General features: G+C 39.1%; 1 protein-coding gene across 1 annotated transcript in view; it reads left to right on the top strand.

Moving 5' to 3' along the window:
• Positions 1–6286: 6286 nt before the first annotated feature.
• The window catches only part of LOC149064900 (uncharacterized), a 117350-nt gene continuing 97951 nt past the window's right edge, over positions 6287–25685 (top strand). The window contains exon 1 of the mRNA XM_089255487.1: positions 6287–6623. Coding sequence (XP_089111613.1) covers positions 6528–6623 — 96 coding nt within the window. The 5' untranslated portion in view covers positions 6287–6527. The remainder of the gene's footprint in view (positions 6624–25685) is intronic.

Consider the following 25685-nt stretch of genomic DNA (forward strand, 5'->3'; position numbering starts at 1 on the left):
AAGGTGTTGGCTCCCGTACGGTAACGCTTAGAAATTCTGAGCTCTGCACATTACCAGCTAATCGGAGTCAAGCAAGTGTGACGTCACAGGTGACCCTTATTCTAGTGGCTTTACGCGAGGCTACCGCAACTTTTGATCCATTTGGCGCCACCATATTTCCTGGCGATATTTAATAATAGATATACTAAATTCAACTTTAGTTTGGCAACCACGATTGGTACAGTGGGAAGTTCATGGGACGCTTAAAAGTAAGATTGTAAGTTCGAGTCCCTTCGAACCCATCCAATTTGTTTTTCCTAACATCTTCGTTTGAAAAATTTAATTTCTTATTACATTTAATTTCTTTTAACCGTTGCACAGGATAAATATGATTTATTACATAATTCACCACAAAAATTGTCAGGTGCACGGGAATGAGTAGGGGAGGGGGGTGTTCCCAAACAGCGAACTTGACGATACAGGGGAATGGGAGGCCACAACCGTATAATAAGTTATCGTTTATTGAATCACTAAAAAATGTTTTCATTTTTTTTCTGATTTAATCCAAATGTGGTTCAGTTGCATCAAGTTGACAATAATAATGGCTCTGCTATCATTTATTGATTCTTAGGGTGCCGACCCATTCCTTTGTTATTGGTTCATAAATGATAATAGATTCATTAGGAAACCAAACATAAAACTTTTGTGTTTCGGCAAGCCACTGTATTTATTGCATTCCAATATAATTATTATTATTATATATCATTATTATTATGATCGTTATATATCATAGTAATATTATCGTGTGAGCAAACGAGACGTAATGACAAAATAAAAGCGAAATCGTTAATATACGCTGGTGTTTAGCGATAAGGTGCCAAACGTAACAGCAGGAGGTACACTTCACACATACGGTGATGTTTCTATAACGTCACAGTAGCCTGAATCTGATTGGCTGATAATGTGCAAAGTATATCCTCGGCGACATTCGCTGTGTTTCTCGCAAGAGTTTGGTAAGTTTTTATAAGCTATCAGGTAAAATGAGTAGCCACAAACGTATGGATGGCGGAATGAGGTGGAGAATCGTCGGTAGATTGGAGGCAGAGCAATTGGCACAAGTGCAGGTGGCTACACAGCTCGATGTTACGCCCAGTGTCGTCTGCAATTTGTGTGGAAACAGTTTCAGAACACTGGATCCATATCGAGAAGACCTGGACAAGGTCGTCGAAGAGCCACGACAACCAATGAGGATCGTTATTTGGCACTTTCAGCGCGGCGCCACTGCTCAGGACTGCTACAGCATCACAGCTCTCACGTGAGCTGCATGCTGCCACTGGAACTCGAGTTTCACGGTTTACTGTTGCCCGAATGCTTCATGAGAGAGGGCTTAATGCTAGAAGACCCGCTAACTTTAGGACACAAGAGAGCGCGTTTAGCATGGTGCAGACAACATCAGCTTTGGACCAGACTTGAGTGGAGCAATTTTCACAGATGAGTCGAGATTCAGTCGAGACACTGATTCTCGACGTACCCCCATCTCAGAGAGCTTGGTACCTGATACCATCCCTCCCAAATCAGGGAAACGGACCACTATGGTGGTGGAGGTGTCATGGTCTTGGCAGGCATCATGTTGGACGGCCGCACAGCCCTCCATGTGTTTTGCAGACTGCTAGGATGTAAAGAGAGGGGATCTTAGAGCCCTATGTTCGACTTTTCAGGGGCGCAGTTGGCCCTTGGTTCCTGTTCATGGACGATAACGCTCGTCCACATCGGGCTCACCTGGTCAACGATTATCTGGAAAGAGGATATTCGGCGTATGGATTGGCCAGCCAGATCTCCTGACCTAAACCCCTATAGAGCATGTCTGGAACGCTCTTGGGAGGGCGATTGCATCTCGCCAACCTCCTCCGAGAACTATCCTGGAACTAAAAACTGCGTTGCTGTAGGAGTCGGACGCCTCAACTGCCTAGTGTCCAGTATGCTGTCGCGCTGTGCGACCTGTCTGACTGAGAGGGGACCCATACCAAAGCATCCTAGATACTACTCCTAGGTACTTCTAGGAGGTTTTGCCCATACCCCATATTAGACTCATTTACGGTTCGATCTCGCAACGTAGATTTTGGACATTCTAATGGACAATGATGAGCTTTACTGACAATCAGGCGTGCATACTATGACTTTTGTATGGTACATCTCTTTCTCTGTTATATAACCGTGTATTCATACCAAATTTCATTAAAATCAGTCCACTAGTTTTTCAGAAATTCGACATAATGTGCAAATTCTCTTAATTTTGCACACGAGTGTATATACAAACGTATTTTCTCCCGAAATTTTAATGAGGATTAAAATAATTTGAATTTATTTTTTTTCTATGTTTTTTTATCAAAAAATTGTTTTGATCGTTCGGGGGGGGGGGCTCGTACCCCGCCCCGCGTACGTCTCTGATCCCAACATGCGTTAGGAGGTAGGGGGAAAGTGCTGACGATGACGAAAAATCTGCTGATGTAATATGGAACTGTCCCTTATGGATAATCTTGAGTATGAATTTCAAACATCATGCAGCACTGAGCCGATCTGCCAAGAGAGCAACAATGGTACGAATCTCCAATAATTTCTCCTCACTCAGGGTTCGAAAAATAGATGGCAGCACTGTAACAAGTATTACACAGAAACAAGCTTCATGTTAGGTTCAAAACACGCGCATGAGTACATTCCAACATATACCAATCCCTTACAAGTTCTGAAGAGAGAGATCTTCCATTTATTCTTTGAAACTATTTCTTTCAATAGCTGTGGAATATTTTTCATTAGGTATGAATTTTTGTGAATTGCGCAAAACACTTTTTCCCATCAATTTTGTAAAATTATTTCCAGTTATAATGAAATTTCGCCAATTCAGGAATACATTTGAAGGGTAAACGTTGGGAAATCACGCAAAAAATCTGATTTCGAAGCCCGTAGGGACATTCACACGCGCAAGTACTTCTTTTGAACTACTCAGAGGACTACGGGGTACTTTTCAAGTTGGTAACGTTATAAAGCATTGCACATTTATTGGCACTTTAACATAAGAGACAGTGTTTGAATTTTCTGGCACTCGCATCATTCATCACTTTCACCTTTGATTTTTCATTGAGGTTTTTTTCAGCATTTTTATAAATCTCGTAACTGTAAACTTTTTCACAAGCAAGTCACCATAATTGTAGTAATTAATTACATGCACGCAACTGTGTACCGAAAATTCTTTAATATCAACGGTAAAGGTCGAACACAAATTTGGCAACACGAAAAACACAAATTTTGTATATTTCTTTGCAAAAAAAGGGGGTTAGGGGAAGAGCTGGGAGTTTGGAAGTTTTTATTAATTTGGATTTTCTTTGTAGGCGTTATACTGGATGGAAAATAACAGGGGTTGAATCAACACCACCTATAGAACAAAACCTCCGCACGAAGCTCGTGACGTCACTGAAGAAGGCCATTTCACCTATTGCCATTGGATGTAGCAGGTCGACGCGTGCGATATATCTTTACCTCTTTTTGCAGTATATCCAATGGCAATAGGAGAAATGGCCTTCTTCATTGACGTCGCAAGCTTCGTGCGCAGGCCTTGTTCTATAGGTGGAGTTGGTTGAATAGGAGAAAATTTTTGAGTTATCATACCAAATCGTTATAATGAGCATGAGTGGCACCGTAGTAAGATGCTCTCAGCTACTGCTAGGTCCGTGGGTTCGATCCTAAAGAAGAAGAAAGATAAGTTTTTTTTCCCTACCGAACTTCAGGTGATCACCGATAGATAACGCCTGAATATGCCCTCGCAAAGTTCCCTCCATGCTCAAGACGATGGCAGAATGACAGGGTGTCCCTTAAATTCGTAAATAGTTTAGAAATTCATAAAAAATTGAAGGAATATTGGTAAATATTTGAATGCGGGTGTGCTTGCGAAAAAATTATTGTCTAGTAAAGGATTTTTTTTTTCTTTAAACGGGAAAAAGAATTATTCCAGATTTTTGTCGATGATTTTGTCGAATCAATAGAAATATGTAAATCAGAGTCCTATAAAACGAAAGGTGTACGATTAACCGCTCAATTTTCCTGTTACTGGAGCTCACATATCGTTTTCATTGCGACGTTGACATAAGTGGATAAAGGCACTATTGGCGAAGTTGTTTTACCTCAGCCACACGGATAACCGGATGAAGGGTTTCGGACGCAGAATAGATTGAAACAAATTTTCAGTTCCAATCAATCCGGCCGGATTGGTTTACCCGTGCCTACTATCGACCAAAATTCAAACTAAATTTCCCATCTGGGAAAAAAAAAAAAAATCCCTTTCGTGATAGTGATGGAAACTGAGAGACTCCTTTCATGCCAGTGATACCTCGGATAAGGAACACTTCGGCTTACGAATTTTTCGGCTGACGAAGATTTTTTTTTTTTCGTGATTTTTTCTGCTTCGGCTAATGAACATTGTCGCTGATATTAATGCACACGTTTATGTAAAAACAGCCGCGTCGTGAGCTGAATTTCCACGCCAATCATGATCAGAATCACTCGCGCGAGCCCGATTATTTCATTTCCACCAAAACTTCTCGTTCTGAAATTCTTTGAGCCATTTCGTGTAAAATGAAATATTCATCTAATAGAAAATGCATTTGGTAAAAGAATAAGCTTATTTTTTCAAAGCACGCGTTCTTTCAGTGCAAGATTCTTAGCGAAGGTTTTTTTTTAACAACTGGCTGATGCGAAGATATATTCTGGAAAGAGAGAAAATTCAACTGCCCCTGTGCGGGGAATCGAACCCACGTCCTTTCACTTTCCGGGTGAACGCCCTAGACTACAGAGGCACCGAATCTCTCAATCTTTCCTTGGAGCTCGTGTACACTGAAAGGGACCGTACATGGACGGCCGGACCAGACTCGGGCCAAACTCACAACTGCTGACGCTGCCACCAGATGGCGACTTATGCAAGGATGACGTCACTCTCCTCTACTATACGAAGGTTTTTTTTAACAACTGGAAGGGTTTTTTTTTTACCCGGGAAGTGAAAGGACGTGGGTTCGATTCCCCTCAGGGGCAGTTGAATTTTCTCTTTTTCCAAAATATATCTTCGCAACAGCCAGTTGTTACAACCTTCGTATGGTAGCGGAGAGTGACGTCATCCTTGCATAAGACTTTGCATCATACTGAATATTCTGGAGCCTATATTTTCTATCTGCTTGTATCAGATATAGACATGATCTGACCAAATCACATATGTATGGGGACACCTTATGAACTCGAATGACTTGTGTCAACACGAGCTTTAGTAGACTAAAAGCAGGTGTGCGTGTATGTGCACGTTAGTGTGAAATAGAAAGATCTTTTAAATGTCTCTCATCTTCCTATAGATCCTCATGTTGAAGCTTTTAGTTTTAGCCTTAAGTCAGTTTTTATTTTAATACCTTTCTTACGTTTCTTGGCGTTTCAAAACAAAAAATTATCCTCAAATTTTGTTCAGGACCTTGAACGATTCAAATCATTTTCTACAGAAAAATAAGTGAAATCACGTTTCGGCTAGCGAACGAATCATCTTCGTTCATCACCGTGTACCAATTACTTTAATTTTTGTCAGTTTTTGAACTCGGGACGGCTAAAATTACAGTAATTACCAAAATGGCTAAAAATTTTGCTTACGTAATACTTTAACGGCCCCTCAATGCTGGGATCTTTCTCTCGTTAATTTTGAATTTTCATCAATTCTGGGATGTTTTTCTCATTTATTATGAACTTTCATCAAATTTCTGTTTTTTTTTCTCGCTAATTCTGAATTTTCGTAAATTCTGCGATTTTTTTTTCTCTCATGTGAATTCTGAATTTTCATTGATACACACACGCGCGCTCTTAGATATTTCTCAACATTCCTGTACATTCTGGGATAATGCATGAATCTTTGGATGCCGATTCCCCCCCCCCTTAAAATATATATAAAATCGGGGCTAAGGAACCCCGAAATTGTTTCGCACCGGGCCCCGAGTACAATAAGGACAACTTTGTCTTCCATTTGGGTCTTTGTCTTTGTCCCCATTTCAGGCCGCAGGGACTGAAATGGTTATGCCCAAAGCTCTATTAAAGAGATTAATACAGAGCGGTTATGCACCTTTATCCCGCAGGAACTCATACAATGAAGTTCTTTCTCCCGTCACTAGATGACGCTCGCGATACATAAAAAGAAAACCGAAAATATAGTAGTAAGTCTATGAAGGTGAAAGAAAACGTCATCATCAGCAAACGAAAAACAGAGGAAAGTTTTTCTTGGGAGTATATGTGTGTGTGTGTGTTTTTCTCTCAATGCGCTCACGACAAATGCCGCAACAACTCACCGACTGACATGTCATGCGCGTGCGTTTGTTTTGGGGATTTTTGAAAACACACATTCGCTCTCGCCGACATATACAGTGTGCACGATACAATACGCGTTCGGATCCGAGGATTTCGAATTCATCTTTCCGAGGATTTTACGACATTTCACGACTTGATTCGTCGACGAAAGAAATAAAATTTAAGACATGTCATCCGTGTTTGTGACTCTTGTGGGTGGTCCGCCTTGGGGTTTCCGTATCCAAGGCGGAAAAGGCACTGGTCTACCTTTGAGACTGTCACGGGTAAGTCGAATTCTCATATTACGTAAAATGTAAATTTGTCTTTTTTATTATGGATACAGTAACCCCTTCAGATGCGGTTATCCCTCAATACAATTTCATCTTGTCTAACAAAAGTATGCATTTCAAACCCCCCCCCCCCGGTCACTCCTCTTTTACGGACGAATTTTGTTTTTTGTCCCGCCAGTGTCCGCAAAAGAGAGGTTTTATTATATTTGTCTAATATAATCTCACATTCCATTTGAACTGATATAACTTTTGAAAATTTTCGTAAATACTTGGTCTGAAATCGCCATCAGTGAAAGATAAGAACATGATATATTAGTATCTGCCCGACTCTTACGTATTTCTCTGATAATCATTCTGTCTTTTTATGGCAATCATGAACATTTTGTGTCAAAAGTTCTTTTAAGACGTCCAGGCTGGCCGTAATCGCTGTAATATTTTTTAAGGTTGTTTAATATAACTTAGCTGATGAAAAATTGAATTGTAGACACTTGATTTTATTGAATATTTTTCTAAGAAATTTATGCTGCTTCACACGAATCAAAAGTTTGATGGTTTTACGAAGTTCAGGGATATCAATGTAGAAGATGAGGTTCGGATTGAATCACTTTGAAGTTAGAAATAGAAGAAAATCCAAAATTGACCTCTCAAAACTTGGCAGAAACTCTAAAACTTTCCTAAAACATTTTATGAAGGAAAATATTGCATGGATCGATCGATATTTGATGCGTGATATGCATGCGAAAGGACCTATTTTTTCAATGATATTTTTCTTTGGTCTCTTAAAAATAGGATAGGTTTGGAGATGCAATCAAATCACATCCACCGACCGTACTGATTTCTACCATAATATTATACAGCGGATCCTGCTTATAACGTTTCCACTTAGAACGTGTTCACGCTTTGTATGATGAAAAATGACTTATTTCCATTTTCCCAACTCTTAGTAATAAAGTTCTCCGTTTAAAACGTTTTCCCACTTACAACGTTTTTTAATGGCAGTTTTTTGAAATATCACTCTCTGATGTGATGTAGAGCTGTCAAAAGCCATTTTGGCCTCCAAACTAGCTAAATTCTTACATGGGCGGAATTTTTCGAAACATAAGGTAGACGAGATGCCTTGGACACAACAAATCAACGAATTGGCTTAAAAAGTTGTGGTTCGCACTAAAATACTTTTCATAGAATAGAGTTTTTATACACTAAAAAAATTGTTCAAATTTCACTCACAGGTGGAGCTACGAAACGAATAACTCCACATAACACATTAAAATGCAACACATACAGTGCATATTTGATGTTTATGACAATTTGCATATAACTATACAACATAAAACTATCCCATTTTAATATGAGCGCCCTTTTTAGCTCGGTGAAATGTAGTAGTTTTATGTAACGCAAATTGCCATTAACTATATACCGTTACTGTTTATTAATCTGTTATGCCGAGTTTTTCGTTTCTACAGCGCCACCTGTAAATTAAATTTGAACTTTTTATTTTAATTTTATCAAAAATACTCTAGGGCATGATAAGTATTTTTGTGCAAACCTCTCAACTTACGTCAATTGGTTGATTTGTTAATAATTTTTTAAATAACCCATGAATGCTGTAAATAAGTGGGAAATCATTGAAATCGTGGGAATTCGAAATATGATAAATCAAAATCCCCATTTGTTTCGCCTCATTTTCCTCCCTACATCCCAAACAAAATGAGCTGATTTCCGAAAATAACCCATTAGCGTGGCCGCAAGGACGAAAAACAAAGGAATATAATTATAATTTTCCCAACGAGGAAATAACAAAAACTAATTAAGAATCGAACGATCCCACTTACATGCGATTGATAACATTACTCCCATCCCTTTGACTGAAGAACGATTAGCATAACCTGTCCAGTGTGTTCGACAGAAACACAATTAATGCTCTTCATTAGTAGGTGATGTCACACTTCTGGCTGAGATTTGTAAAATCGCACCAAATTGAGGGGGAATTGCAAATAAAATTCAAGGTGACAAGTATTCAACTTTATGAAGCAAGATTTCATCTGTTTATAGATAACATTAAAATCAAGGCCCAAACTGTAGATTTTACTCTTAAGGGGTGTCACGACCTCTGAAGTCGATCTTTCAAAAATATTCCATTCAATTGGAAATAATTTCGTTTCAGTCGGTTAATTTTATCTTCCAAAATAAAGTAAATTATGTAATGAATTTTATAGTGTAAATGTATAAAAGAAAAAACACTGAACGCTTTACACACTATATTTTCACTCTCTAAACTGGTACAGAGTACTTTTTGAACGCCTTTTGAGCATTTTTAAAATTGAAACTACACCTCTACGACGGACGGTTGATGAGACAAAGGCCGCATTAACACTTACGGGACGCTCTGTATATCTGGCATATCCGAGTCACGTGGTTTCAACAAAGGAATTCGGGGATTTCTGTCGTTCACGATGCCATTATACAATAGGCGTCTGTTATTATTTGGTGGGGTAGGTAGGCGGCGAGGCATTCCGTAGATCATTCACCAGACCAGCTAAGAAAATGCGTGGGAAGCAAAAGGGGTCAAGAATAACCGCGTAATAATATACATAACACAACGTCCTCGAGAAGGAGAGGAGAGATATTTTTAGTCGTGACGTCATTGAGTTGAGGATAACGTGAGAAATATTTGGAGTTATTCTTTCAGTTGTACACAGTTATTTTATATTTCTTTTTAAAGAGGTGAATTTTTGTTAGGTGTTTGAACGCTTTTTTGCTCGAGAGTCATTTTTAGGCTGAATAATGCATTTTGCGAATTGCCAAAATACTCGACCATATACTTAGTCGTATCGGACAAAAAATATGCTGTTAAAGGTTGTATGGAAACGGGATCAAAATGCATTGTTGACTCCGTCGGGGATCTTCAAAGCATGGCCCTCTGGCCAGACGTGCCTCTCGCAGCTTGCAGTAGCTCGCCGACGGAAACGCTTACGTATAGTTGTAGAATTTGTAGAAAAGAACTTTAATGAAAAATTATATTCACAGAATTGATGGAAGAAGTATAATTTCAAATTTAGTTTCAGTAAACGTTTCAGAACCAAGGATAGAAATGATTTCAGAATTTATGAGAAGTAATTTCATTGTTATGGGAAGAAATATTTTTAGAATTACTGAAAGAAATTATTTCATATTTACAGTATTGAAAGAAATACTATTAGAAATTATTGAAAGAATTATTATCAGAATTATTGAAAGAATTATTATCAGAATTATTGTCAGAATTATTATCAGAATTATTGAAAGAATTATTGTCAGAATTATTGAAAGAATTATTGTCAGAATTATTGAAAGAATTATTGTCAGAATTATTGAAAGAATTATCAGAATTATTGAAAGAATTATCAGAATTATTGAAAGAATTATCAGAATTATTGAAAGAATTATCAGAATTATTGAAAGAATTATTGAAAGAATTATTAAATTAAATGAGAAATATTTCCAGAAGGTATGAAACATATATTTAGAATAATTGAAATAAATATATTATATTTTCAGAATTTGGTGAAAAAATAATTTCAGAATTAATGGCAATTCATATTTAATTTGAAAAAAATACTTCGGTGTTAAGTAATTTCAGAATCAATAAAATTTCACGTTTTATGTGAACAAAATAATTCCAGAATTATTAAAAGCTCATTTTTAATTTAAAAAATAATAATTTCAGAATTAATAAAAAATTCTTATTTAATGAAATGAATGAATTTTAATATATATTCTTTTTAGGAAGACTCTAAGACCCCTGAGATTCCTTCTTTTGAGAGTCACGCAGATGTTATAGGGGGAAGCTCACTCGCGTTTCGGGCACAGGGCCGTAAAATCCCTGCGCCCAACGACAAATTCTTGCGGGGAGAGAAATAGGTCCTTTCAGTCTTACGTAAGTCTCGTTATCAGAAAATCAAACAAACGTGCAAACACGAGGTTTTATGTGTTTGTTTTTGAATAGTCGTGACTTCCTGCTGTCACGACCGGAAACACGGGCGCGCGTCCCGTTCCAAAACACCCGAACGACTTTGCGGAACGCGTGGGCCCTTGCCGGGCCTGACCTCTGACATAATAATAACACATGGAACTGACCTCGACCACAATTACAACAAAGATTGTTGCTTTTTCCTCGATGTTCAGTGGACTGTATATTAGGAAGGTAAGAAAGAAGGTCGGTCTCGCGTTCGGTACCAGAAACGCATCACAACGGTTTTACAATGGGCCGCCCCCACCCCCCGGATGAGTGTTATTATAAGAAAAGCCTCGGAGAATGGTCAATTAAAAGGAATATTCTCAAGGAGGAAAAATAATTTTATCTAGAATCACAGGCTTTTTCGGAATTCACGTCTGGAATCAGAGCCGCTATTGACAGTGTGCTGCCCCTAGCGGGGGCGCGTGTGCGTATACCGGGCCCCTAGCTGTAGGAGGAGGTGGGGGACTCGCACAAGAAGTACTGAAAAATACGTACCATTAAAACATTGCCAAAATGACTTTTTTTTGTTATACAAAATCATAGAAGGGTCTCACAAAAATTGATGTTTGCTACAAATGACTGTAAATTCATTTTTGTTTCTAGTTGTGGACATGAAGGACCCGGGGGGGGGGGGCTCAATCAAACGGTGGGGGGTGGGGGCATATTATTTGTCATGCTCTGGAATTATTTCTTCCATCACTTCTATTTTTTTCATCAGTTTTGGTTTATCATTAACTCTGAAATTATTTGTTTCATTAATTCTGAATTTTCATCAATTCAGGAACTATTTCTTTCATCAATTGTTAAATTGGTTCTTTCTATTAGATTCTAATTCTCATTAGTGTTTCAGAATAATCTTTTTCATCAATTTAAAAATCTTCTTCATTTCTGAATTTTCATAAATTCAAAATTTTGCTTTAATTTACATCTAATTGTGCGTTCATGTGTTTGTATAAATATTTTTCATCATTCGTATTTATTCTGTGAAATAACGTGCGAATGTTTTTTGGGACGGTCTCTTCTCCCCCATAAAACGTATCGCGGCTAAAGGGGGGGGGACCCTAAACATTTTTAGGGCCCCGGTATCGTCAAGACCACCCTGGACTGCTATTTTTTTCTATCTGGAATGATGTCCAGATGCGATACCTACATGGTAACAGTCAGAGAAAGTAAAATAAAAACGAATTAAAAGGATTAAAAGCAAGGCCATAAGCGGGTTGTGGCTCCACTCATATCAAACCATGACTCATTATAATGAGTTTAAATTATATATATATGTATAAAAATGTCTCATATTGTGTCGGAAACGAGAGTCCAGAGACTCAGTAATTAATGACGTAATTTGACATGGTATTTCGATTCGACGCTTCTTTCGTAACATAAAACCCGGTTTGTGTCTCCTCGCGCGATGTAGGCCTTCGCTTCTAATTGCAACTGTTCCTGGATGACTGATTAAGAAAGATAATATTCATAAGAAAGTAGACCGTCGCGGGGCCCCACGTCATTCATCATTATACATAAAGAATGACTAAGTGAATGCTACGTCGTTATCATTTCTACAATACCCCCCTTTTTCAAGCCTTTTTTTCCTTATAATGCTATTGTTGTATTCGTGACCGGTTCCTTTCAGCTTTCATTCATTTCTTATTTTGTGTTTTCTGACTCGTATAATTGAATCAATCATTAAGTTAGTTGCTGTCACGTTTGCTAGTCATGGCCACGTACACGCTCTCGTATGTTGTTGAAACTACTGGGAAGGGGGGGTCTATAAGGCATACATGCCTAACCCATGGGCCAAATGTAGCCCTCGTAATAATTTGATTTGCGCTGTAGTTCCGCATTACTTCAGTGGCCGGTGATATATCCCGCATGACTTAAATGCCCCGCGGCCCATTTTCCATTCATTAATTTCGGATTTAATTCTATTTCAATGATTTCAACCATTTCCTGAAAATTATGGGCGGGCCATGACAAAAAAAAAATCTCCGAGGGCCACCTTTTGCCCACTGGTCATGCGTTGAAGACCCCTGTCCTGCTCTGAAGGACCTGCAGGTTATCACATGATAAAGTTGTTTTTCTTTGAACAGTCATGGCCACGCACAGAAGTTTTCGTATGTTGTTGAAATTATTAGGAAAGGGTCTATAAGGCATACATGCTCAATTCATAGGGCCCACGGGCCAAATCTGGCCCTCGTAGTCATTTGATGTGGCCCGCCCAAATCAACTTAATTTTGTAAAATGAACCAAAGTGGCACATTTCCAGATCTGTTGAATGACCCACGCTGTAGTTCCGCATTACTTGAGTGGCGGTGATATACCCCCCCCCCCCAACATGACTTAAATGCCCCGCGGCTTATTTATAAATGACTCAAGTGCCCCGCTGCACGCTTCCGGATCACTAGAGTGACCCGCGGTGCAATTTCACACCTCTTAAATCTCTTGCGGCACATTCCCTCCCAGATCACCTGGAAGAACCGTGGCGTATTCACACGTGACTTGAGTGAGCCGCGGCATAGTTTCGGAACTATTAGGTGGTTCGTAATACATTTTAAGATCACTTAAGTGACCCCGCATAACACTCTCAAGATCACTCAAGTGGTCCGCGTCATATTTTCAGATCACTTAACCGACTCGTGGTAGATCTACAGATCACTCAAGTATGTGTCCCGTGACACGTTTTGAAATCAATGAATGAATCACTACCCCTTAAGGCCGAGCACTCTTGCTATAAGGCATGGCCTTGGAGCTCTTCACCGCGACCCACCGAACATTTTTAGGAAACAGCTGAAAATCATTGAAGGACGATTCAATAAAACATGATGACAATTCGATGAAGTGTACATTAAACTGCCGTAACACCGCGTTACATTACCAGGGCCATCTTTACAATTTGGGGGGGGGGGGAGCCGGTAGAGGGGCCTTTTTGGGACCCTTAATTTCATTATTTCTAGAGGGAAAAGTCGTCATACTCGTAATTAAACAGTTTACAGAAACGCTCAAAAATCTGTGAATGGAAAAAAATAATAATTTCAGATTTAGTGACAGAAATAATTTCATAATTAGTGAAGGAAATAATTTCGAAATTAATGAAGGAAATAATTTCATAATTAATGAAGGAAATAATTTCATAATTCGTGAAGGAAATAATTTCATAATTAGTGAAGGAAATAATTTTAAAATTAATGAAGGAAATAATTTCATAATTAGTGAAGGAAATAATTTCATAATTCGTGAAGGAAATAATTTCATAATTCGCGAAGGAAATAATTTCATAATAGAAATTAGTGAAGGAAATAATTTCATAATTAATGAAGGAAATAATTTCATAATTCGTGAAGGAAATAATTTCATAATTAGTGAAGGAAATAATTTTAAAATTAATGAAGGAAATAATTTCATAATTAGTGAAGGAAATAATTTCATAATTCGTGAAGGAAATAATTTCATAATTCGCGAAGGAAATAATTTCATAATAGAAATTAGTGAAGGAAATAATTTCATAATTAATGAAGGAAATAATTTCGAAATTAATGAAGGAAATAATTTCATAATTAGTGAAGAAAATAATTTCAGAATTAGTGACGGAAACAATTACAGAATTAGTGAAACTTCAAAAAAATAACAAGTAATTTGATAATTTCAGTTTATAATAATAGAGGATAATTAATAATAATTGGGAAATAATTGAGAATTTTTAATTAATGAAAATTTCAAAAAATAATTTCGGAATTAATTAAAATCAGTGCGAAATGCATCCAGTTGATGCTGCTGCTGCTCTAAAGAGCCTGTGTACAAAGAGCAGTAGGGGACGTACAAACAGGGCCGCAACTAGGCAGGGAGCAGGCGGGTCTGGTGCTTCGGGCGCTGAACCAGAAGGGGGGGGGGGAGCTGAATTCACTCTTTAACTGCTTCTCCTACATTACAAGGGGCACCAAAATGCCGGCTTGCCCCGGGTGAAAAAATATCTAGTTGCGGCCCTGCGTACAAAAATATATATATATATCTATATATACTTACAATTTCCAATTCGGAAGTTAGATGCATTTCAAACATCAGAAATACGTTAGGGACTCACACAGGGTCTTCCCGGCATGCACCAATTCGTTAGAAATATTCACGAGGTAGAAGGTGTAGTATCGATAGTTGGAGCTGCGGCGCCTATTTTTATTTTCCCAAATGGACGTAAGAAATTGGCGGGGAAGTGGATGTCTAAACCAGCATTAATGGCGTCCGTAATCGTCCTCCTGAAATTATCTCTTGAGATCTTTACGTCGATGTAAAAACGTCCATGTCGTAAAAATTTCCATCCGGCTCAGGGATATAATCATTGGCCGTTCGTGCGTGAACCACAATTTGGCGATTATTTCCATTCGCAAACGGCACTTTCGGCTTCGAGGTCAGTTTAACAACCAATTGCAATATCCCCCCCCTTTTTAATCTTTACCTTTTTCGTGTACTTGATGCGTCGTTATACAGGGTGTCCCAAAAGTTCGTAAATAGTATGAAAATTCACAAAAATTGGTGTACGAGTGATTCTCCCGTAATTGGCTCAAATTGCGTCCCCAGCAGTTTACGTTTAATACATTTATCACAGAATATTCCGCCCCCCCCCACCTTCACTTCCTATTTATATTCGTGTTTCTATAACAGAGGTCTTCAACCTTTTTCTAGTTGCGAGCACTACCTGTACTCATCATCAAAAGAAGAGCACCCTTACTGAAAGTTTCATACGATGGGTTCAATCCTCGAATGCACAATGCCCCCAAGGTGTTTAATTGGAACGTTGATCAAGTGCTCGCGAGCACGAAATCGGGCAATAGCATCGAGCACTCTGGGTACTTCTGGGAGCAACGTGGTGCTCACGAGCAACGCGTTGAAGATGCCTGTTCTAAAAAGCAGTATACTTTGATATTTCACTTTTTTTTCATGATTTTAAGTATTTTTTATCGATAGTTTATAGTCAAATGAAAATTTTTCTCAGCTTTGTTTTCAATTTGACATTTTCAAAACATAGTTTCAAGTCCTACAACACCACACCAGTTGCCACCAATCAAATTTCACGCTGAAAAAGGTTAAGAAGTATGTAGCCATCACTTGGGACTTCCTTTTAAGTCAATTATAATTGTAAAATACAGTCGAATCCTGTTATAACGAACTCCCAAGACCGGAAAAAATCACTTCGTTTAACGAAATTTCGTTATAAAGGAATTCCAAGTTTTCGCGGGTGCGGTAGTCCAGGTTTATAAGATACTCCAAAGGATGTTTAGAGGTGTCGCGAGTTCGATACCCGGTGCGGCCTTGTCAGAAAACTTTCCCGACACAGTGGTTACAACAGAAACGGTGATATGACCGCAGAAGAAATTGCTACCGCCCCCCCCCCCCCGTGCTTACGTACACCAATGGGTTCAAACCACATACATGCACAGCTTCCAGCATGGCCCAGATCTTCGACTACCTGCTAAATTCTCTCCATTGAGACAAAGAGCGGTGGGCCATGATCTGGTTATGAGGAGGAGTTATAACATCATACACAATGATGTTTCATCTAAAGACTTTGCTCTTTGAGAATGCAACTCGCGCTCTGGCAAAACAGGGACAAATTAGAAATCTATTGTCTAAGTTATTTTATGGAATTTATTGGCATAAAATTTTCTTTCAGAAATAGATTATTTTCTGATTGATGCATTTGCTGAAACGAGTATTGTTACCCTGCACTATACGCGTTGAGAGAAGTGAAATGTTGATCAGTGATGGTTACGAAATTTTAAAACTGGATGTTTATTCACTATCTTTGGCTTCTCCAAGGCCTATACAAGAGAATGCTTTGGTGAAATCTGACATTGGTGGTGATTGATATTACAGATAAAATCGGAAATCGTGGGACTATGAATAATATTGGTTTCGAGGTTGTTCTCCAATCTTTTATTTTTGTTCGGGGAAAGAAACCATATTCGAAACAAAGAGAGAATCGGTAGATGCAAAGATAGCTTTCAATTTTCTATGTGTGGTAATTCGATGATGTAACAATGCAGTTCTTAACCTTGTTGAATGTGAAGCTTTCATTTGAATATGAGTAGTCGATATAAAGGGGGGAAAAAAGTGCAGTTCAGATTTTTGTCACTAGAGGGCGCTGTACGCTATGAAATCATTGTTGACGGGACCTGGACCTTTCTTCAATTTTTTCTGTGTCCGAAACATTCGTAGAGCTTCATTTAGCGATTCGTGGTTGAGGTAAAACAACTGCACTAATAGTACTTTATCCTCCAATGTCAACATCGCAATGAAAACCTTATCAAGCGCCATAAATAGGTATCACGAGGCCTCTCTGCAATTAAGGTCTCCGGGCCGTGTCCGGGTAGACCCCGTGTGGCACTGGAGCCCGGCTCCTGTATGTGAGGGCTAAGCCCGTACTTTTCAAGTACGAAGGGTGCGTACGCATCGGGCCGCAAAATCTGATTTTTAATGCACTGACTACACATTGCTACGATTTTTAGTAGGCTCTTTATATTGACGTTTTTTTTAATTATGGTGTGGATTACGGAATTAAAATGATATAAGATCAATTCTTGGAACTCCAGGGCAGAATCCTGTCAGCCTTCCTCGTGGGAGAGCTATGGTGTAAACAGCACCATGATCCTCAGACAAAGGGGATTTCCCCCCCCACAAGGTCCTTACTAAATATGATAGACTTATAGCGCCAGTCATCTCTACTCGCCTAAAGTACCAAAGGATGTTTAGAGGTGTCGCGAGTTCGATACCCGGTTCGTCCTTGTCAGAAAACTTTCCTGACACAGGGGTACAACAACAAATGGCGACATGACCGCACAAAAAATTGCTACGACAGAAAGTGCCCCATCGAAGGGTTAGCGTATCAACCTCTCGATGAGTATAAAAAGCAAGCCTGCCGTTCGGAATCGGCAATAAATTGTAGGTCCCGGTTTAAAATTAGCCCTCGTGTGCAGAAAATGACCTTGGTGCGACAAAAATGATCAAATGGCCAGTCATCTCTACTTTTAGATGCAGGAACTTGCATAATGTACCAGAATTTTGTTTCCCTTTTAATCTGGTTAACATGAGCCCCCCCCCCCTCCATCATGGTCCTGCCCCACCTGGTAGGCTCATGCGTTAAGACGTCTCCGCATGTAGGAAACCCTGTAGGACAATGTTTTAGAGGGGGAGAGCCTTCTATGGGAGTTCTAGCGGGGGCCCCAAAAAATGAATTTTTGGTAGATATGTAAACCAAAAATAACAAAAAAATCTTTATGGGCTGCTAGTGCCTTGTCGCAACCTGCTAGGGTAGGGGGGGGGGGGAGTCAAATGTATAGATATTGTACAAGTGCCGCAAAATTGTTTTCGCACGGGGGCCACAAAGTCCGAACTACTGGTGAGGGCTCTGAATAATACAATCCTACCAGAATCTGAGTGGACACTTCGTACGTAAAGGAAAAATGACGAAAACACGGAAAATGTCGCTGAACTCGAATCCTCCTCATCACTTGAACGTTTCCTCTACGGGTGTAAGGAAAAGAAAAAAAATATTGAAGAGAGTATCATACGTTAAGTTAATGACGCTGCCACTTGATCTGTTCAGTGTCCTCAGGGGTAAAAACGAGCAATTTCTCGATCCTAAAAGGAAAAGAAATACCCCCTTGAGAACGCCTCTTTCATATCTTTCCCCCCAGAAGAAAAAAACAGCCACCACAGCCGATGGCTAATTTTTGCTGGTCTTTTTTGCCTCCCTCCTTCAATTTTGATATCACAGTGTATATACAGTGAGTGCCTCCTACTTGAAGATTTCTTCTTTTTGTTTTTGTAAAAGAGGGTAAAAAAAAAATGCTTTTAAAGGCTTCCTGACTGAGTGGGCCACCTTGTGTGTGTGAAGTTATGGGAAATGAAGGAGTTCTACGAGATAATATCAAAACCCTGGAGATTGTCATTTGGACTGACTTTAGAAGATGTTGGTTATCTTCGAAAATAAAGAATAAAGAAAAAGCGGAACAAGTGTCTTCTCAAACTGGTGCATTGTCAACATTCTTTACGTGCGACAATTGTTGACACTCTTCATCATCCTGCGTTGGATGGTGAAGGGTGACGAGGTTGTTATTCTTTTTCTGATGATTGAATGAAGTTTTGAATCCAATCACACTGATGTTGATATGGATATACAGTCGGACTGTTCAATCAATTCCTCGATTTACGGAATTTTTTAAAATTCTGGCGAAAACTAAAGTCAAACTCCCCCTTTAACGGATAAAACCCTCGATATAACGATTTTTTTTTAAAAGTATCGACTTTTTTAAAAGTACAACGACTGTATAAGAGTGCTGACATTGAACTTTATTAACCTGCGGACAAACTCAAGGAGTTGTTCTCTTCAATGAAATTCAAATTTATAAGTAATCACGTGTCCTCGCCATAATCCGTTACTTTTTGGATACTTTTAGCCCGGACACCCTGTATGTAGAGAGTGGCGTAGCGATCTCGTTTTTTAAGCCTATCTTCCGGCGCTTGAAAAATCTCATCCTTGTAAAATTTTGCTGGTTTGACGACGACAAAAAAAAAAGCCACCTATGCCGCTTTTGACAGAACAAGAGCGAAATAAATGGAAAGTGGGATGATTTAACGCGAGATCAGTACGATGGATGCGTTAAAAAAAAACAGCATATCCTATATATTCTTATGGAATTTAGCTGGGTGACTACAGAAAACTAGGCCTTAAAAATGTGTTTTTTTTCCGCTTTTCAGAGGCCTGCTGACATATGTACACACTAATATACACTCATGTCCATAAATTGAGGATAATGTCAGCTCCGGCAAATAAACGTTCAGAAACAAAACAAACGTTACTTATTCTTTACGCGTTACTGAGAATGCTGGCCATTCCATACGGGTTATATCCTCAGATTCAAGGCATTCGTTTACGATGTTTGCTCGACGAGGACGGGCGTTGTCATTTCCATAAACACAAAAACGCCCATAGCACCCCTAAACAAACGTACATGTTGTTCCAGAATGATGTCCCGATAAATTTGGGCTTTCATGGTTCCGGTTTGAACATGCAGATCTGTTCTGGAACCCAGTATAATTCCACCCCAAACGAGCAATGCTGCACCACCGTAACGGTGTCGTTCAATGAGGTTGTCTCGGTGGTAACGGGTGCCTGGCGTTCTCCATATGAATGTCTGACGTGAATCAGACTGCAAGCTAAACCTGGACTCGTCGGAAAACATCACACAAGCCCACTGTGACGATGTCCACATTGCATGTTCTCTACTCCAGGCTAATCGCTGCCGACAGTGAGTTGCCGTGAGCGGAACACATCTGACAGGCCTGCGAGCATATAGTCCAATATCTCCCAAACGTCTGTACACGTTTTGCCTTGAAACTGTGGTACCCGTGGCTGCAGATAGCTGACGAGACAGGTCGGATGCTGTGCTCCGTCTGCTTCTTTTGGCAATTACTGCCAAATACCGGTCTTCATTCGGCGTTGTAATTCGGGGGCGACCTGTACTGTAACGTCTACTGACATTCCGTTATCTTGGAATCGTTGCCAAAGCCTAGAGATGACACTTTGGCCAATTCCAAGTTCCTCGGATACTTTCATCTGAGTACGCCCACATTCCAGGCGGCCGATAATTCTACCACGTAAAAAATCATCCACATGCATCCTCTGTGTCTTAACTATTCGCTTATGGCACTGAGCGCCTTACAGAACTCTTGTGAACGATTTCACTTCTTTGCCATCATTCCTTATATACCCCCCTCTTATACTCTCGTCATTGTGACGTACTATCGGCATCATCTGGTGGCTTCCAGAAATTTGCATATCATTCTTGCAGATATGTGTGATAATTCTACAGGTGAAATTTTTACTTTAGATTTCGATTTCCGTGTGATTCTGAATTATCCTTAATTTATGGACATGAGTGTATATGTAGCTTTTGGGGGGTTAAGAATTTTTTTAGATTTTTGTCTCGTATTCTAAACTGAAATTCCCAGATTTAAACCTCATGAAACCTTGAACTTGTAAATAAAGCATCAATTTCATACAACACTAAGTTGTAGACTTTATGAATATTTATAAAAGTTTAACATTTTATGCATGAGAAACTCCTTGCCCTGGCGATGAAATGAGCGAGATTCCATTTGCCCCAATGACCAGTTTTCGATACTCAAGACTCCATTTGCCCCAATGACCAGTTTTCGATACTCAAGACTCCATTTGCCCCAATGACCAGTTTTCGATACTCAAGACTCCATTTGCCCCAATGACCAGTTTTCGATACTCAAGACTCCATTTGCCCCAATGACCCAGTTTTCGATACTCAAGACTCCTCTACTCTGATACTCAAGTATCCCTTGCCATGATACTCGAGACTCCCTTTCCCCTTCATACTCGAGATTCCCTTGCCCCAATGATCAGATACTCAAGTTCAGATATCCTAGTTCTAATGATCAGATACTGGAGGCTCTCTTCTGCCTTTAGGCGTTTAAAAAAGAAGTGTCTCTTTCACCGCCCTCTATCTTCGAACAAAAAACTAGTTTTTGCCGCTCCAAGTGACGCAAAAAAGTTGTAAGTAGCCCTTAAAACCCTAGCGAACTCATCAAGGGTTTGAAACCAGTTTTCGGTTCAATGTGGCGTCTAAAAAAAAACGACGTAAAGAACAGCTATTGGCTGTAGCGATAATACTGGCGTCGCAGCGCGCAGCAATGGCGGATGATGAGTGTGCCTGGATTTTTCCAGTGTCTATAGGAACAGCTATTGGCTTCAGCAATAATACTGACGTCACTATTCGCACAAATGTGGCAGCCTGGAGTTTCAAGGTACCTTGCTCTAGCGATATCCTATCCACTTTCTTTTCTTTCTACATCGTCTTAATAAACAAAAATAAATATTTGATTAAAATACACCTTTATTGTGATAAAAGTCAGACTGGAAGTTTAGATTTTTAAATTGGCCTCCACATCAACCATGGCCCCCGCTCTGTCCCCCTAGGGGGATATAAGCTGGTTCGTCTCAGGAGACTCAGATATAAGCTAAAACCGTCATCACCCGTGTGTGTGTGTGTGTGTGTGTGTGTGTGTGTGTGTGTGTGTGTGTGTGTGTGTGTGTGTGTGTGTGTGTGTGTGTGTGTGTGTGTGTGTGTGGGGGGGGGGGGCTGTGAAAAATCACAGCAATATTACAACTGCAGCTGGATCATGCCGCTTACCAAAAAATAAATAAATAAGAATACATTCTGGAAGTTTTACAACACGTGATAATACAGTCAGCCCCCGCTTAATCGGATAAATTTGAGAGTTGGTCGCCGAGTATTCAAGTTCTCTTCAATGCGTATTTTGTTCTCTGTTATGCCAATAGAGGGTGCCAACATTACTACTGAAAAGTAAAAAACTTTGGCATTTTGATAATATTGTAATTAAATATAATTTTCATTTCATTTTTGATGTCTGATTTATTCGAGAAGACTTCATTAATATCGATCCCGCATCAGTTTTACATATACAAACTATGCTAACGTTGTAAAATGGCAATTGAAATGTTCCCCGCATAATTGGATATTGTGTGCTAGAATCGCTGATATCCGATCAAGCGGAGCCGACTGTAATTTTTGTTATTGTCGGCTGCCTTCTAATCAGCTGAATTATTCATTTTTATTGAATGAATTCAATATGCATTACCGAAATTATTTCTTACCGTTTATACTCCTCCTCCATTTTTTTTCCCGTGAGAAATTTTTTCTTTACGTAAAATTCCGGAAATAAGCTAGGAAAAAACACGGAAAAATAAGCTGATAAGAAACCATCATCACTCAGTTTTTGTCATCTAAAGCTGAGCAATAGCATCATCATCCGTAGTTTCATTTCCTGAAGAGAACGGGAAAAAAAGACTTGAGTCATGTTCGATACGTCAGACATCAGAATATGTTGCAGCTGCGCTTGAAGAGATTTTTTTTTTTTGTTTCCTGCTTACAACTGAAGTTGTCTCAGGAAGAGATATTCAATTAGAAATTATTTATTTCCACTCCCCGTGAACTTAACAGGCATTAATAGAAATATCGGAAGCAAAGGAAATGGTGAAAACCGCATTAAATGATTACGTGTCAACAACTCGAAGTTTTTTCATTTGTAATAAATTTCATACCTTTTGGACTGTTACGCCGTGGTTCTTGGCTTCTTGGAGGCAGACGTTCCGTCCACTACTGCGGTGGACATCTTCAGTGAAGTTTTTGACAAGCGGGGGGGGGGGGACGAAAAGACCAGCTTGGATGAACGTTATCCGCTGCCGCCTTTGATGGCGACGCGGAAGGATCAACCTCGTCGTTGTGACGTCGAGCAAGTGACTTGTCGATGTTGACGGGACATGCCGGGGTCTGATTGGGTGGGTGGGGATGGTAGTCTTCAAATTAGAATGGGTGGGGGGGGGGGGGAGGTTCGAATCCGGAAGAGTTGATTTTCTAAGCCGCCACGTCCCATCAACATCGACAAGTCACTTGCTCGACGTCAGAACGACGAGGTTGATCCTTCTGCAATTTTCTGTCTTCCTTCTTCCAATGTTTCTGTCCAATTTTTTTTATTAATCTGTCCAAATTTATTATGCTGCCCTAATTTTTATTTTTTATATTCAATGCTGTTTTTTCTATGCTGTTACCTATGCATCCTGTACATAGGCTCCTCACTTTTATGCATTTCCTTAATCTAGTTTAGAACGAGACAATTCGCCTATGTAAAGGAAGCAGTTGAGAGCTTTACAAATGCTTTGGTAAAGTCTGAAGTCGCTTGATGTGATCGGGTTTCCAAATAAATCTCCAATGTCGAAATTTTTCTTTTTTGAACATGCAACATTTCATCACTGATAACAAAGCATTCAGACGAATATGGACAACTCCGAGAAGATGAATGAACATTGAGCGATGCGATTACAGTGTATTGATCATCACATCTCAAACCCAAACCTGCTCGAATCTGACCTTACGATGACGATATTTCTTTTGATGGCAACTCCAACAGCAACGTCTTTAGCAGATTGTTGAGAACCGAATTGTTTGATTGTTTGAGAAAAAGATTGTTTGGTTGTTTGAGAAACATTTTTTCTTCATCAAAATAACTGTCCAGTAACTATTGTTGAATCGGTCGTGAAACTGACGAAAAGTCATGTTTTTCTAGAGGATGTGTTTTGGCACAAACATGAGGAAATACGCAACTTTCACCTTTTTTTCTCTTTTACCCTTGGAGCTTCACACTCGAGTTGCTATCCAAATGGAACTTATGCAATGCGCACGTACACAAACAATGCCGACCTTGTAAACAAAACTTGCAATTTGTCTTGTCAGGTGGACTCACGACTAGGTAGCGTAGGCAACGCGATACGAGTAGGCGATCACCAGAAGCAATAGCAAAATTTCAATGTCAAACCTGAATATTCCTTACGTTTTCAACCTTTCATTCACAGGCAAAGCTCCAAAGTTTTCTCATTGCGCAATCACGTTTTTTTTTTCTTTTGCTGTAGCAATTAAGGCGTGATGCGAATTACACTCCTTCATAACCGTTTTTGGAGCAGATAATCGTTCAACGAAATATTTCTCAATCGCTCAACACGTAATAAACAATTTAATTAAAGGCTGGGAATAAGATGGGTTTTTAAGCCCTATACACAAGGCCGCCCTTATCAGGTGCGGTGCCCGGTGCGAAAATATTTTTGGGGCTCCTTAGACCCCATTTTATATATGTTTCGAGATAGAAGAATCAGGGACATACATCCAAAGGTTCTTGAATTATCACAGAATATACAGGAATGCTGAAAAGTATTTACTCACCAATGAGAATTCTGAATTAATGAAAGAAAAAATCCCAGAATAAATAAAAATCAAGAATTAATGCGAGAAAACTGCCAGAGTTGATGGCAATTCAGAACTAGTGAGAGAAAAAAATCTCAGAATGGAAGGAAATTCAGAACTAATGTAAGAAAATAACCTAAAATTGATGAAAATCCAGCATTAATGGAAGAAAAAATTCCAGAATTGACGAAAATGTAGAATAGATGAGAGAAAAATATCAGAATGGAATGAAATTTAGAATTAATGGCAGAAAAAATTCAGGATTGATTGAAATTCCGAATTAATGAGAGAAATAATTCAAGAACATGAAAGAAATAATTCCTGAATTCATAATTAAACCAAAAAGTCGTATCTCCCGTATATAAGTGACCTTTTATATGAATAGTGACCTTGCCTGGATTGCAAGAGCACCAAGGATCGATTCCCGGTAGAGCGGTAGAATTTTCTTTTCCCGTTCACCTTTCCATAAAATCCATGAAAAGGCCTTTTTCCATGTTTAAAGGCTATCTTGAAAGTCTGTAGAAATTCAAATTTTAATTATCTTCCTGATAAAGAGATGAGATAAGAAGGATTTCTAGATAAGCTCGTTGATAAGATAATCATATTCATCGATAAACTCGTTGATGAGATAAGCCATGATGAATGTGAAGTGTATAAATGAGAAAGAACTGTTCGATGATGGATCGCTCTTTTTCTGAGTGTAGTGTTTTTTGTTTTCAGAACATTATGGCAGCATTTATAAGATTTATTCACTCTTGTACACGTAAACGGCTGTTTAACTTTGATGGTAGTTGCCAAATAAATAACAAGGAGTCACTTGTTACTGAATTATTTCGAGTTGCCCGCCGGAAACTCGGTTCTTGTGAAACGACACCCCTGGGATCCATTGAGAAATGCGTCAACCTCCTTGTAGACGGTTTTCCTACATCACAGATATTTTTAACTTTCTTCGCGGCCCAACGTCAAACCCAACGTTTGATTGAAATATATTATTGTACTACGAGGCATATGAGATTCATAATGCCCACAAAAAAATCCATCTCAATACTCCTCGGTGATGATTAATTTTAGAACTGATTTAGTAATTTCTTCTGTCAATTCTGGAATTATTTTTTCCATTAATTCTGGAATTATTTTTTCCATTAATTCTGGAATTATTTTTCCCATTAATTCTGGAATTATTTCTTTCATTGATTCTGGAATTATTTCTTTCATTGATTCTGG

This window comes from Pholcus phalangioides, unplaced genomic scaffold, assembly GCF_987345545.1.
Source record: "Pholcus phalangioides strain wild (caught in Gottingen) unplaced genomic scaffold, Ppha-v1.0 ptg000042l_1, whole genome shotgun sequence".
Lineage (NCBI taxonomy): Eukaryota > Metazoa > Arthropoda > Arachnida > Araneae > Pholcidae > Pholcus > Pholcus phalangioides.